The sequence below is a fragment of the Plectropomus leopardus genome, chromosome 3 (assembly GCF_008729295.1).
Source record: "Plectropomus leopardus isolate mb chromosome 3, YSFRI_Pleo_2.0, whole genome shotgun sequence".
In the NCBI taxonomy this organism is placed as follows: Eukaryota; Metazoa; Chordata; class Actinopteri; order Perciformes; family Serranidae; genus Plectropomus; species Plectropomus leopardus.
In genome coordinates, this window is record NC_056465.1 from 23,668,967 (window position 1) to 23,681,024 (window position 12,058).

At 42.3% G+C, this 12,058-nt stretch overlaps 1 protein-coding gene across 6 annotated transcripts in view; it reads right to left on the minus strand.

The window, feature by feature from the left end:
- The window catches only part of elavl4 (ELAV like neuron-specific RNA binding protein 4), a 91,996-nt gene that overhangs the window by 71,686 nt on the left and 8,252 nt on the right, over positions 1-12,058 (minus strand). The window contains exon 1 of one of the 6 annotated variants that reach the window (XM_042513781.1): positions 2,619-2,796. The exons of the other annotated variants lie outside the window; for them this stretch is intronic. Within the exon in view, the coding sequence (XP_042369715.1) occupies positions 2,619-2,627 (9 nt within the window). The 5' untranslated portion in view covers positions 2,628-2,796. Of the gene's footprint in view, positions 1-2,618; positions 2,797-12,058 lie in introns of those variants that run through there. 6 annotated transcript variants of the gene reach the window in all.

Consider the following 12,058-nt stretch of genomic DNA (forward strand, 5'->3'; position numbering starts at 1 on the left):
TATCACTGCTCCTTTTCTTTCTCCTTTCCTCCGCCCTCCGGACATGAAAATACGAGACCAATCTGTGTACACAGTTTAAACAATATACACTATATCTCTGCGTTCACACCCATCTTCTCACATTGTCCGTCATGTGCTCCTGCTAGGCCCCTCAATCCATGCACGTACACTACGCTGCTAGCCTTGAGTGTCCGGGGAGACGGCATGCCAGCTAGCGTCTCTAGCCTAGTCACCAAACAGGGGACTTGTCTTCAATTAGCATTTTGATTGCATCCGATGGAAAGAAGCCAGCAAGCAAACACTCAAACATTTACTGCCAACAAATGAATAATGTCCACTGTTCTTCGTGCAAATACAAAAGTGAGCAGTCCACTTTGTGGCTGGTAAGGTTTTGAAAACAGATGGATGCAGCGAGAATGCTCAATAATGGTATTTACTTTTACGGTGGTGACGCAGTATCGGCAGCGGAATAAAACTGTCACATATGACAGGTAAAAACGACAGAAGGAAAAAATATGGCGGCTAGTTTTGTTTGTCAACCTCTCAGTCTGTCGCTTGCACGTGATGGATGAATGCATAAATGGATGCAAAGTTAAAGTGTGTCTCAGGGAAGCTGAGCAAAGCAGATTACTTATAGGTTATTATGATTGGTCTCATGTCGACACCCACTCACACAGCCAAACACATAATTGAGAATACACAGTCATGTTCACACACACTCGTGAGCAATGGGTTAGAGCATGCACAGCATTACAATCTATTGTAATTCAGGCGTGCATGCAACTCCAACACACCTACTCTGCCTTTCTCCAGCTCTGGCACAACTTATGGACAACACAAACTCGTGCTGTGTACACGAGCAGCATGACGGATAACACGTCTACTCGTATAATTAACAAAGACTACTTTGCATACATGAATATAAAATCCCCCACAAGTCCACTTTTCTACTATCATAGTACATTCAGCATCAACAACGTGCATTCCAGCTCTGCTGCAGCACTATACGCAGGTAAATATTTCAGAGTGGTGCAAAGGCAGGAAAAGGGGGGGACACCTACAGCCCTGGCTTCAACATAAAATGGGTGCTGTTCCCCAATTTAACCCTTCCCTCCCTCCATTCCTCTCCCCATCCTTCCTTACCTCTACTCCTGCCTCCACACCTCACTGATTACCATGATATCTGGCTCCGTCTCTCCATCTGTCTCCCTCCGTTTCTCATCCTGCCCACCCCCTGCTGTATCCCCTGTATGTAGGAACTTAACATTCAGCACAACAAATAGTTTAATAGTCACTGCATTGCCTCTGCTGAAAGACTGTGGGTGATCTACAACCTGCTCTAGCCACTGTAGGCTGCCCGAAATGAAACGATGGTTAACAATGCACAGTGGAGTATAGTGGCAGGCTTCTTCCTTACCATCTTAAACCCATTCCACTCCATTTGGGAGACGCCGGCCGTTGTCTCACGCTCTCTCTCTCCTCACACAACAGCTACAGCAACGCCTCAGCCAAGAAAATCCCCTACTTCTCTGACACTGTCTCCTGATTTCTCTCACTATGCCTCTGTTGCTGATTCTGAGTCTTAGCGGCGAGCAGGGAGCAGCATACTAGAGGCGTACGGAGAGAGCATCCCTTCTTCCACTGATGCTGAGAGGAGAATGGTGAGGCTGGATGAGAGTGCTGGGCTGCAGCAAGCCCTCCCTCCCTCCTCCCTCCCTCCCACAGCCACCCGCCCAGTCGCCTGCTCAGCTGGAAGGTCAGAGCCCGCCCACTCTCCCCCTCCCCACCTCTCCTCCACAGCCTGTGATTGGCTTCTTGGCTTGCCCGTCAGCCCTCGGCTTCACCTCCCCCTCCCTCGGTGTTAACACCTTCGCTCTCTGGCTGGCTCGGAGCCCTCGTCGGCACACGCCAGCCTCAGCCTGGTTTGGCAGAGAAAAGGCTTTCTGAATCCCAGCAAAGCAATCAATCGCTGCTGAGGTCTGTGCTTGAGTGAGCCGGGCAGAGCAGCGCGGAGCAGAGCTCTGGGAGAGTGATTGCAGCCTCAGGCACTATGGTAATAGGATGCCTGCGCAGCACTGTGTATATAAATTAGCTATTACTGGGTGCATGTTAAAATCCCCTGTACATTTACATGACTGTGTATCTCATTCTCACTTGCTCCCTGTCGCTTCCACTTACACACACAAACACGATTTTTAGACATACACACAGGACTTAGAGCTTTTATCTTACAAAATAATAACTGTGGTCTTTTGGGAATCTATTTTTTTCTAATTTTCTCTCTAAATTAAAAAAAAAAATCTACAAAATTAAAAACAGTCTTCTATGACTCATAATTTGTATTGGGGGTTAAATGTGGTGTGACGCAAACGCTTGCAGTCAGCACACACCTGCCCATACAGGTGTAGCCTACAAATGTGATTTAGTGAACTCTTTTTAAATTATGTATTTGTAGTAAATCAATATGTATGCTAGAGGCAAAACAAATCAGTACGGTGCCACTTGCCTGTCTGCTGCGGTACGCAATATGTGTACATAAAAGCCAGAATGGGTGCAGAATATAGACAATGCAACAAACAGGTCCTGTATAAAATTTGTGTCCTACGATATGTACTCACCATGACCATTCTTGTGTGAGTGCTGTCGGTGTTAAAGTAACGGCACTCTCGGAGAGCAAATCTGTAAACGCCGGGGAAGTCAGCGAGGAGAATCGGATGGAGTAGCGGCAGCGTGCCGGAGAGGATGAATGAACCGACGTAGTGAGTCTAGCGGAGCCAAAAACTAAACAGCGCGAGCCCGTGGGTGTGGAAGAGCCTCAGCCCTGTCCCGTGTAAGAAGAAAAACAACAACACTGTCACTCAGTTAAAAAAAACTAAGATAAAACAAAGCGGCGAGAGAAGAGAGTCCACTCAAAAGACGAGATTCACAGAAAACACCCCTCTACCTTTACCCCCCCCTCAAAAGCCATTTGTGGAATGTCCAGTCACCTCGCGCGCGGTCTCCCATTGGCTGGGGAGGTGCCGACGGGGCGGTGCGCTGCGCTCGTGGATGCTACTGAAAGAGGCAAGCTCGTGTGGTCCTCGATGTGGGGTGTATGCGGAGAGGTAGAAAGCAGCTAAGGTGACTCTATGTTCGTGACTGCACATAATTATCCCTCACCGGACCGGTGATAATTATTCATACAGTCAGTGTACGCTTTAACTCGCGCACGTGCGCTTGTAGTTTGTAACCGCCTTCATTTACGTCCCTTCTTTTGTCACTAAGCTCGTATAGAGAACAGGTTATCTGCATTGTTGCTGCAGTGTTTGCTCTCCCTGTGTAGCAAAACAGGAGCAGCAGTTCTACTCTTTTCTTTTCCTTAACCCTTTGAAACCTGAGCAACCTGCTTGAGTTCTTTAAAAAAAATATATATTGGAAGAAGGCAATGAGCAAGAAAAGAGGAAATGACCCAAACATTTGCAGAATGAAGGGAAAAGTGTAAGAAAATTAGCCTACTTGAAAATAAGTTTTAAAAACAGGAACATCAAAAGTAAAAAAAAAAAAAAAAAAAAAAACACACAAAAAAACAACCAACAACAAGACAATGACCTTGTAATAATTTTGTAACCTAATTTAAAATATGTATTTAATGTTAAGATCATTATAAATATACCCTTTGCCTCACTTTTTTCTTTCTTCCTCTGCATTTTTTCCTTACCTTTATTTTTTTTTAATCTACTAATGTCTTGCAAATTTGTGGAACATTTCTTGCCATGTTGCTCATAGTCTTTCCCCATGCTTTTTAGAGAAACTGCACCAATTTGCTTAGGTTTCAAGGGTTTAAATACTTTTGAAAGGAGACTGAAAGCAGCACCAGAAAAGGGATGTCGATCCAGGTTTCAAAGGGACAGTGCTTCTCTGGGTTACACAATCCAAAAATGCTCTTTTTAAAGCAGTTGCCTTTTGTAGAATTTTAACTGTGGTATGCACCATCTGTAGCATGGTGCACAACATTATGTCTATTGTTCTTTTATTCATATGCTAATGTAAAATTAGGGCATGTTCTATATTACTCCCAATTACACTGACTTTTATAGGCTAGATAATATATATATTTAGTTCTATGAAAAGCAAATTCTCTATGCCCTGCGGCAAACCTCCACAGGTTGATTTTGTCCCGCTGGCCTCTATCTCAGGCAGACAAGAAGAGGGAGCTCTTGCTTCCTTTAACACAGTTACCTGGCAGGCTGAAGCACTTGGCTGTACCTTCACACCTACATACATTTACCCACACACATGCATATGCTCAGAATGCACATACCAAAACATATGTTGGCCCACACCATCCTCGATAAGCTCACACAAGCCTATTCATGTGCAAAATATATACACTGTTTCACAAATGCTCCAACATATCCAAGCACCTTATGCTATAGAAATAAACATGTAGCCTCATGTAACTGACTTTGTAACCAATGGCTCCTACACTGGCAATTTCTTCACGTTGCCAGAGAAGAGATCAAAACATCATACCATCATATTATCATACTGTTCTTTTTGTGTTCAACACGGCAACAAGAGGCAGTCAGCAGGTCAACTCATATTCACATAGTGGTTTGTTTCAATTAGCATTCATCTGTGTGAGGCCTGACAGGAGCTAATGGGCGTCCATTATGCTGAAAGAGATTTCTCTGCCACAACCACCTCAAGAGCTGTCTCGGATCACACTTTATTTAGTTTTTCCATTGGCAAGAAGTGTAGTCACGATACTGTAAGTTCTGTCGACATTCAATACTATTATTCAGTACCATACTATACTGTCCTGTACTGTACCTTACTGTACTATACTATACTATACTATACTATACTATGAGGGCATAAAATTATTATTATTCTTATTAAAAGGCAAATATAACAAAGCTATTACATGACAAAAATTAGTTTTATTTTCTTGCAGAAGAAGAATAAGACAGAGCCAGAAAGATACACATCAATTAATTTATATTTTTTTGATATTTTTGTCACTGATGCTGCGTTCACATGGAATCATGCAGACGATAGACGACACCCTATGAATATCACAGGAAAAACAACGGTCTGGTGGAATGACAGGACGGTAAAACGAAACACACATTATGAAAAGTGGGTGCAGTGCAAAATACGGTATATCTATTACATACAGTGTTTGACTCGGGTATGAGGCAACTTAGAAGCCATACTCTGATTTCTGTTCAGTCTTTAGAGGCTGTGGGACTCTAAATCTCCTGTGTGATGGCAAAAGCTCATATTCATCAAAAAACGTGGATCTGACGTAATATTAGCAGCCAGAGACAACATTCTTTATGTATTTAAGTAATGTCCAGTAATTATCCAGATCACTTGTATTTTTGTGAGCTGCGTAACATCTGGTTGTAAATTGACAGGATGACCGAAAGTTAAGCTATTTAAACTTTGAATGGCAATCTACCATTACTGTTGCTGGTATTATCTGCCGCCCTCACCTAATTTTACTGTCCTGCTCTCGTCCACTAAAATGATGTCTGCTGTGCTGTCCGCCATCCATGTAAATGCATCATAAGAGGTTTTACACAGTATTTATAAATGTGTGAAAGCCAGTAGATTTGTTTGAGATATTTATCTTTTCAGTTCTTCACACGCCAGGATTTGCTCTCTTGTCTTGAATTGTTGGTCAGACAAAAACAGTTTGAAGATGGGGAATTGTGTTTAGCAGTTTTCACTTTTTAAAGACAATTATAGATGGAATCATTCATCAAATAATGATATAAAAAACAGATTAATCGATAATGAAAATAATCATTAGCTATCACCCTACTGGCAAGTTGCACTTTGTAAAACAGTTATGGTGCTTTTTGTCCCATTGTTGTAGCAAACTAATATTCAGGTCTCTAACAAACCATGTATTGCAAAACAGGTCCAGTATGAATTGACTTGGTCTAAATACTGAAACTTAATGATGTTCTGTTGTGCGCACATAATCCTATGTAAACCAACAGCTTGAACAGTGTATGATATACAGCAGTGGTTCCAAACTGGTGGAGCGCAGTCCAAAAGTGGGTCGCAGGTTCATTCTGAGTGGACCGCAAGTGACTTGCAAACATGTTAAGTTTGTAAAATAACATACTCTGAAGCAGAGTGGATTTCTGTCACAGAGTTTTTATTTTGAAGTGCCGTTTCCTGCTGTAGAGTGAGAAAGTTTTTTTTTTTTAGTACAACTCTTTTGTTGTTCTGTTCTTGGTATTATTTGGACTAACATGTTCAGCCTTTTTGTCACTGGTCTTGAAGCAATAATATGCACATTTTTGGTTGCAGTACCCTAACCCTTTATTTACTAAGTTTTAAGTAGTTGCACTTTTATACTTGCAATACGTTAATTTGTCATTGTGTTCTAAGCCCAAGTGTTTACTGTTTTTTAAAAATAAAATTGAATATGTGGCAATTTAATGTGTCGACCTCGAACTAATGACTAAGAAGAAATTTGGACCCCGTGGCTTGACCAGTTGGGAACCGCTGATATAAAGCATGTTCCACACGTGCACTCTATACTTACATTTACAGTATGTGTATTGATACAAATATGAATTGTGAATGTTAACCACACACTCGAACATTGTAGCTACACAAATTAACTCCCAAATGAGCACTCTGGAAGAATAACATTAGGAAAGAGAGGGGAAACCAGGAAGAAGTGTTAGGAATGATAAGGCCGGTACTGGCAGAAAAAAAAGGAGCAGTGAACTAAAGCTCCCCAGTCTCTCCACTTCACCCCTGACCTCTCCACCTGTCTGGTTAGCTACAGTGAGTTAGCTAGCCTAGCAGAACCATGTGCCTGACATACTAATGAGAATCCTCACTACGCCTTCAATTAAGCCTGAGCTGTACTGAGGTACACACACACGCACACACACACACACGCATACACACACACACACACACACACACACACACACACACACACACACACACACACACAGGGGAAGATGGGCTGAACAAGCTCGCTATTGTTTCATACAGAATAGAATATGCTGGCACTCGCAGTCTGGAGATTTGTACCGACCATACTGTATATGACACAACAGAGGAAGAGTAATGTTGAATGAAATACAAAGAAAATAGATCAAAATAGAAGTGCATCTTTGTCTATATTCCTTTGTTAACGTGCCTCTGTATCTTCTCTGCCAAAGAGCAGAAAGGAGCGAAATTTGCAGCTGAATAGTACAGACAACAAACCCACAGTTTCCTGTCCGTCTTTTATCCTCCTGCTCTGACCTTTTGAATTTAATAAAGGCTTTGGGTTGGACCCGGAAAAAAGCTTCCTCCACCTCGCTGCCTCTAATATTCTCCTCCCAACCATGTTTTTTTTTTATTGTTGCTTTCTTAATTCCCTTCTGTAAAGAATGGGAAGTCAGATCCACGACAATGACTGCATCACAAATCACATCGCTGTCTTTGTATGCACTCAACTTTTAACTGCTGATGTTTAGAGGCGGTAAAATGTGTGGGGAAAATAGAGGGTGATCATTTCCCTATTTCATAAAGGACAGCGTTTTGAGGTTGTTTTCTCCCTCTGTAATATGATCCAAATAACCTTTTCTCTAAATGAGAATGCGATTTGAAAGTGAAAATAGTCTCTCACAGTTGACTTGCTCGGCTTGTCGTTTCACTAAATTGCTCTACAGGACCATGATTTTATAAAGCAATGAAAGTGACTGCCCCTACTCAGTAAATTAGCTATAAACACAATCTGCTCTTTGGAGTGTTTTGTTTTGCGGAGTGTGTGTGTGTAGTTATGATATACAAACTCATACCAAAGATTGAACTGTGTTGCTGCCATGTCCTAGTTAAGAGTACACACTGTGCATTATAATAATGTGTATGGACAGATGGAGGGAGTGGTTGAGATAGTCTATCAAGGGCATCCATGCTGAGATGCTTTACAGTCTGGATGTTAGAGATACTGCAGCATCGCTTATTATCTTTCCGTACTTAGAGTTTATGTCTGACCGTGAATAAAATGCGATACAGTAAATGTAAAAATGTCAAAGAAGTAATTAAGGGTAATGACTTAAAAAAAGTCTACTTTCTTAATGATGTTTTTTTTGTCAGACTTTGCACAAAAAAAGTGCACAGTGTTGATTGGATGCATTATTTGGCCTTTAAGATGATGACTGATGCTAAATAGTTTTTGAGGAGGCAAATTATATTTCTTTCCTCTTGTAAAGTTTTGAAAGTTAAAAAGCTTTTGTGGCTGTAACCCAGGAGAGGAGGGCCAGCCGTACTTGTCAGCAATGAGAAACCCCATCTTACTGATTGGCTCTGGCTTGCATCCATAAACACACACACACACACACACACTCATGCGCAACTGTATCCAGGCTTACAAGCATACATACCCACCACTGCACAGAGAAAAACGCACATTTCGGTTTATGCGTCACAGTCTGACAGCGTGACTGCTGTAGAAGCGGAGCTTTAAGGGCTGGACTGAAGTAGTGCGCTTCCAGCCTGCTAATTCGGAAAGCAGAGAGCTGACTAATTGTCGTGAACTCCTCCTGCCCTCCATTCTCCACCCTAAACCCCCCCTAGTCACGGACCTTAATGGATTAATGCAGATTGGTGTTACTCTTCCTTACTCATTCTGATCCTCTTGCACAAATTTGTGATGCGATATTGCTGCCACGCCCTGAAAAATGTTTGTTTTTGTTGACTCTCCAGGATCAAATGTGGCACAATACTGTACACACACACACACACACACACACACACACACAGAGTATACTCTGCTAGCAGCCGACATGTATTATTCTGATAACAAGTGTGAAAGAGCAGGCAAAGAATACACAGTATAGCAGGTTTGAATATGCAGCGTGCAGACGGTGATAATTGTGGGTACTCTTGCTTTGAGTCTTGTTAACTGTCAGACGTAGTGTTTCAACACCTGTCTTATGTTTCACTCTGCATAATAAGACTTCTATTTAAAGGAGGAGAAGTGAAGATGCCAGCAGAGGTGTTACCTCAAAGTGCTGGAAGAAAATACCTTGATTATTAACAAGAGAAGGAAAAACTTGTGTTTTGCAGCAAACCTGATCTTCGAAATTGCGAATAAGGTTCAGAAGAAATTAATGCAGCCAAGGACGCGAGACAGAAAACAAAATCTGAAACTGAATTATCCCTGAGACACTGCACGACAACAACGCTATAATTGATGAAAACAGTGTTTCAACAGAGCTTTGGAAAACAATTCTTAACAGGCCTGGTTGATTTTAATTCAAAATATCACAGCAGTGTGTGCAGTAAAACAGTCTAATACATTTAATAGCCCAGAACACACTCCTCAGTATGCTGCAGCTTACTTAGGCTCTTTTTGATTTGCCCTTGAAGGATAGATTTAGTTGCTGTATTGAAGTTCTGGCAGTAGTAGCATCTTGCTGTGCTACTCAGACTGATGATCGCCTCTTTCCTGGCAGGTGTCCACCCTCTGCCGGTAACAATCAACAAATGAGAATCCCAGCCTTCAACTTGCCCATCTCCCTGCCCGGCGACAAACTCAGCATCACCGAATCCCAGACACTAGACAGCTATTAACACGATCCGGCTGCATCCGCACAACAATGGGTGGTTCGGATTCAGTTGACTTTTATTGTTTGCTTTCAGTGTTAAAACCAGGGGCTTCATTTTCATGAATCAATGGCACACACAGTGTGGATACTGATTTTTTGGTAATTTCATGGTCAGAGGCGCACAGCACACCTGCATTGCTGTTGTACGTTCAATCAAATCATCTCTTTCAAAAGCAGGGCGCTCTGTGCTGTGGTGCTCTGACAATTTAGCAAAAGAGGAGGGCAGCTCGGAGTAGCTCTGCGTCAAAAGATCCTCCAAAGAGGAGACTGATGTCTTTAAGCAGGAGGAGCAGAATCACCACAATGCCACCTTATTTAAACCACAGAGAGCAAATGACGCTAAATTATCTTGGGAGGACGGTCAAGTTCACAGCCAGTCAGTGAAATGCTAAATGGGTGCAGATGAGAATAACAGTCTGTGTGCACTGTAAGAAAATCCCAATTCACCAAGGCAAATACTTGCCAACATAGAGACCTTGAAGGCATTTAGAGAGCGCAAACCATCGCCTACAATGATAAAATGATCCAGCTGGCTGTTACAAACAGAGACATCAAGCATCTCGCTCACATTTTCTGTTCAAATCATATCATGACCCTGAAAATAAGTTTTTGGATTTGTAGTAAAATCTCTGTCTGTATGTTTTTGTAGTTGAGGTTAAAATGTTAAGTATTTGAAGCCCCAAATCCTAAATTTAGATAATTTACTCATTATTTTAAAGCCCTGGATATCAATTCATACATCTTGAGACATCCTTTCAACAAACTAAAAGGGAATGAAAACCAAATGAAAGCTTCCGAGGCAAAAAAAATGAAGCTAATGGAGAAGTACCAAAAACTGCAGTTCCTGGGATGGCCACACGAGGCAGGCTCCAAAACAGAGTAAATCTCCATGACACCCGTGTTAATATGCCCAATTTTACAGCAGAAATAAACACGTTTAGAGCCTGGTACAAAAAAATGGTTTTGGTCTCTACAGCTACTTTTAACATTCATGAAAACTGCAGAGAGAGAGAATTTTCTTGGAACTCACCCGTTAACATTTTATCAAGACTTAAAGTTACGCATATTAAAGGGAAGGGTGCTTGAGTGATGGGCTATCTGCGAGGCATTGATACAGTCTGTGCGTCAGTCTACGTTGAAATGTGTTGAAATCAGTACTGTTTGGAGTTGAGATGTTGATTGAACAGGAAGTTGACATTTTGCAGTTAAAAACTAACAACTAAATCCAACTTGGCCCTGGCAGCTAAGAATGTGCGAATCCATAAAGGCACTTGAGAGGGAAAGTAGATCCTCTAAATGACGCATGTAACTTAAATACACTGTACATTAAGTACAAGTATTTTGGTAAAATTAAACTAATCTAGTTGAAGCTTTCCTCCTCCATCCTCTTCCCGCCGTGTCAGTGGGCATGATACATAGTCAGCTTAACCCCTGCCTGTGTCTCTCTCCCTGGTAGAAACTCCTCAGATCAGAAATGAATTCTTCATGCTGATCCCGGAACAAGGCTGTGCTGCATTTGTCACAGCCACTTTCTTCCACTTTAACTCAAAGCTGTTTGGTATGGCTGGAGCTTTGCAGACTGCAGAGATGTGACAGGGGGCTGTTTGAAAGCTCAGGCTGAATGCTCTGTCTCTATCTGTGGAATAGGGAGTGAACGCTTGTTCAGTCGCTATGTAAAGTCTGCAGGAACACGCTAGTCTTTTGTAGCTTTAATTCAAAATAACGCTTCGACAACTCCCTAAGTTCACACATTAAAATAAAGATTTTTTTTTCATTCTTTATGGAAGGGATCATGGTGGGTCTTTGAGGCTGTAGCCCAACACAAATGAGCGTAGGTTTGTGGAGGTGCCCAGAGAGGCTTAGCTATGCATTGGCTGTTGAATCTGGCATGTGTTCTGGCACTTAGTGTGTATTCTCAACAGGACTCTGGTGGATTAGTGTCCATTTGGACAACAGAGTGGTCCGCAGCTTGGGGTGACATTCAACTTCAGCAGGCCAGCAGCTCACACAGTGATCATGAAGTTTAGTCTTGCTGTTTATTGTCATTGATGTGGAGCAAATGTAATGCCATCTAATTGTTATATTTGGGGTTTCTTGAGTCTAAATGATGGGTATGATGATTGAGATAGTTTTGTTTTCGGTTGGTCTTCCAGTTTAAACCGGATAACTCTGTATGTTTGAAATGAAGCTGTGTTGCTGTGTGTTGGGTCAGTGGATCACGGGGTATAGTGGTGGGCTTTGGGGCTGTGGGGACGGCAGCCCGTTTTGCGTTTGATCCCGGTCGGGGTACATCCATGCTCACAGGGCGACTGCTGTGGTCCATCTGGTGGAGGCTTTAATCACAACCCCCCCACTTATACACACAGACACACACACACACACACACACACACACACACGCTCTACAGTGACACTAACACAAAGCACGCAGCCCTTCCCATT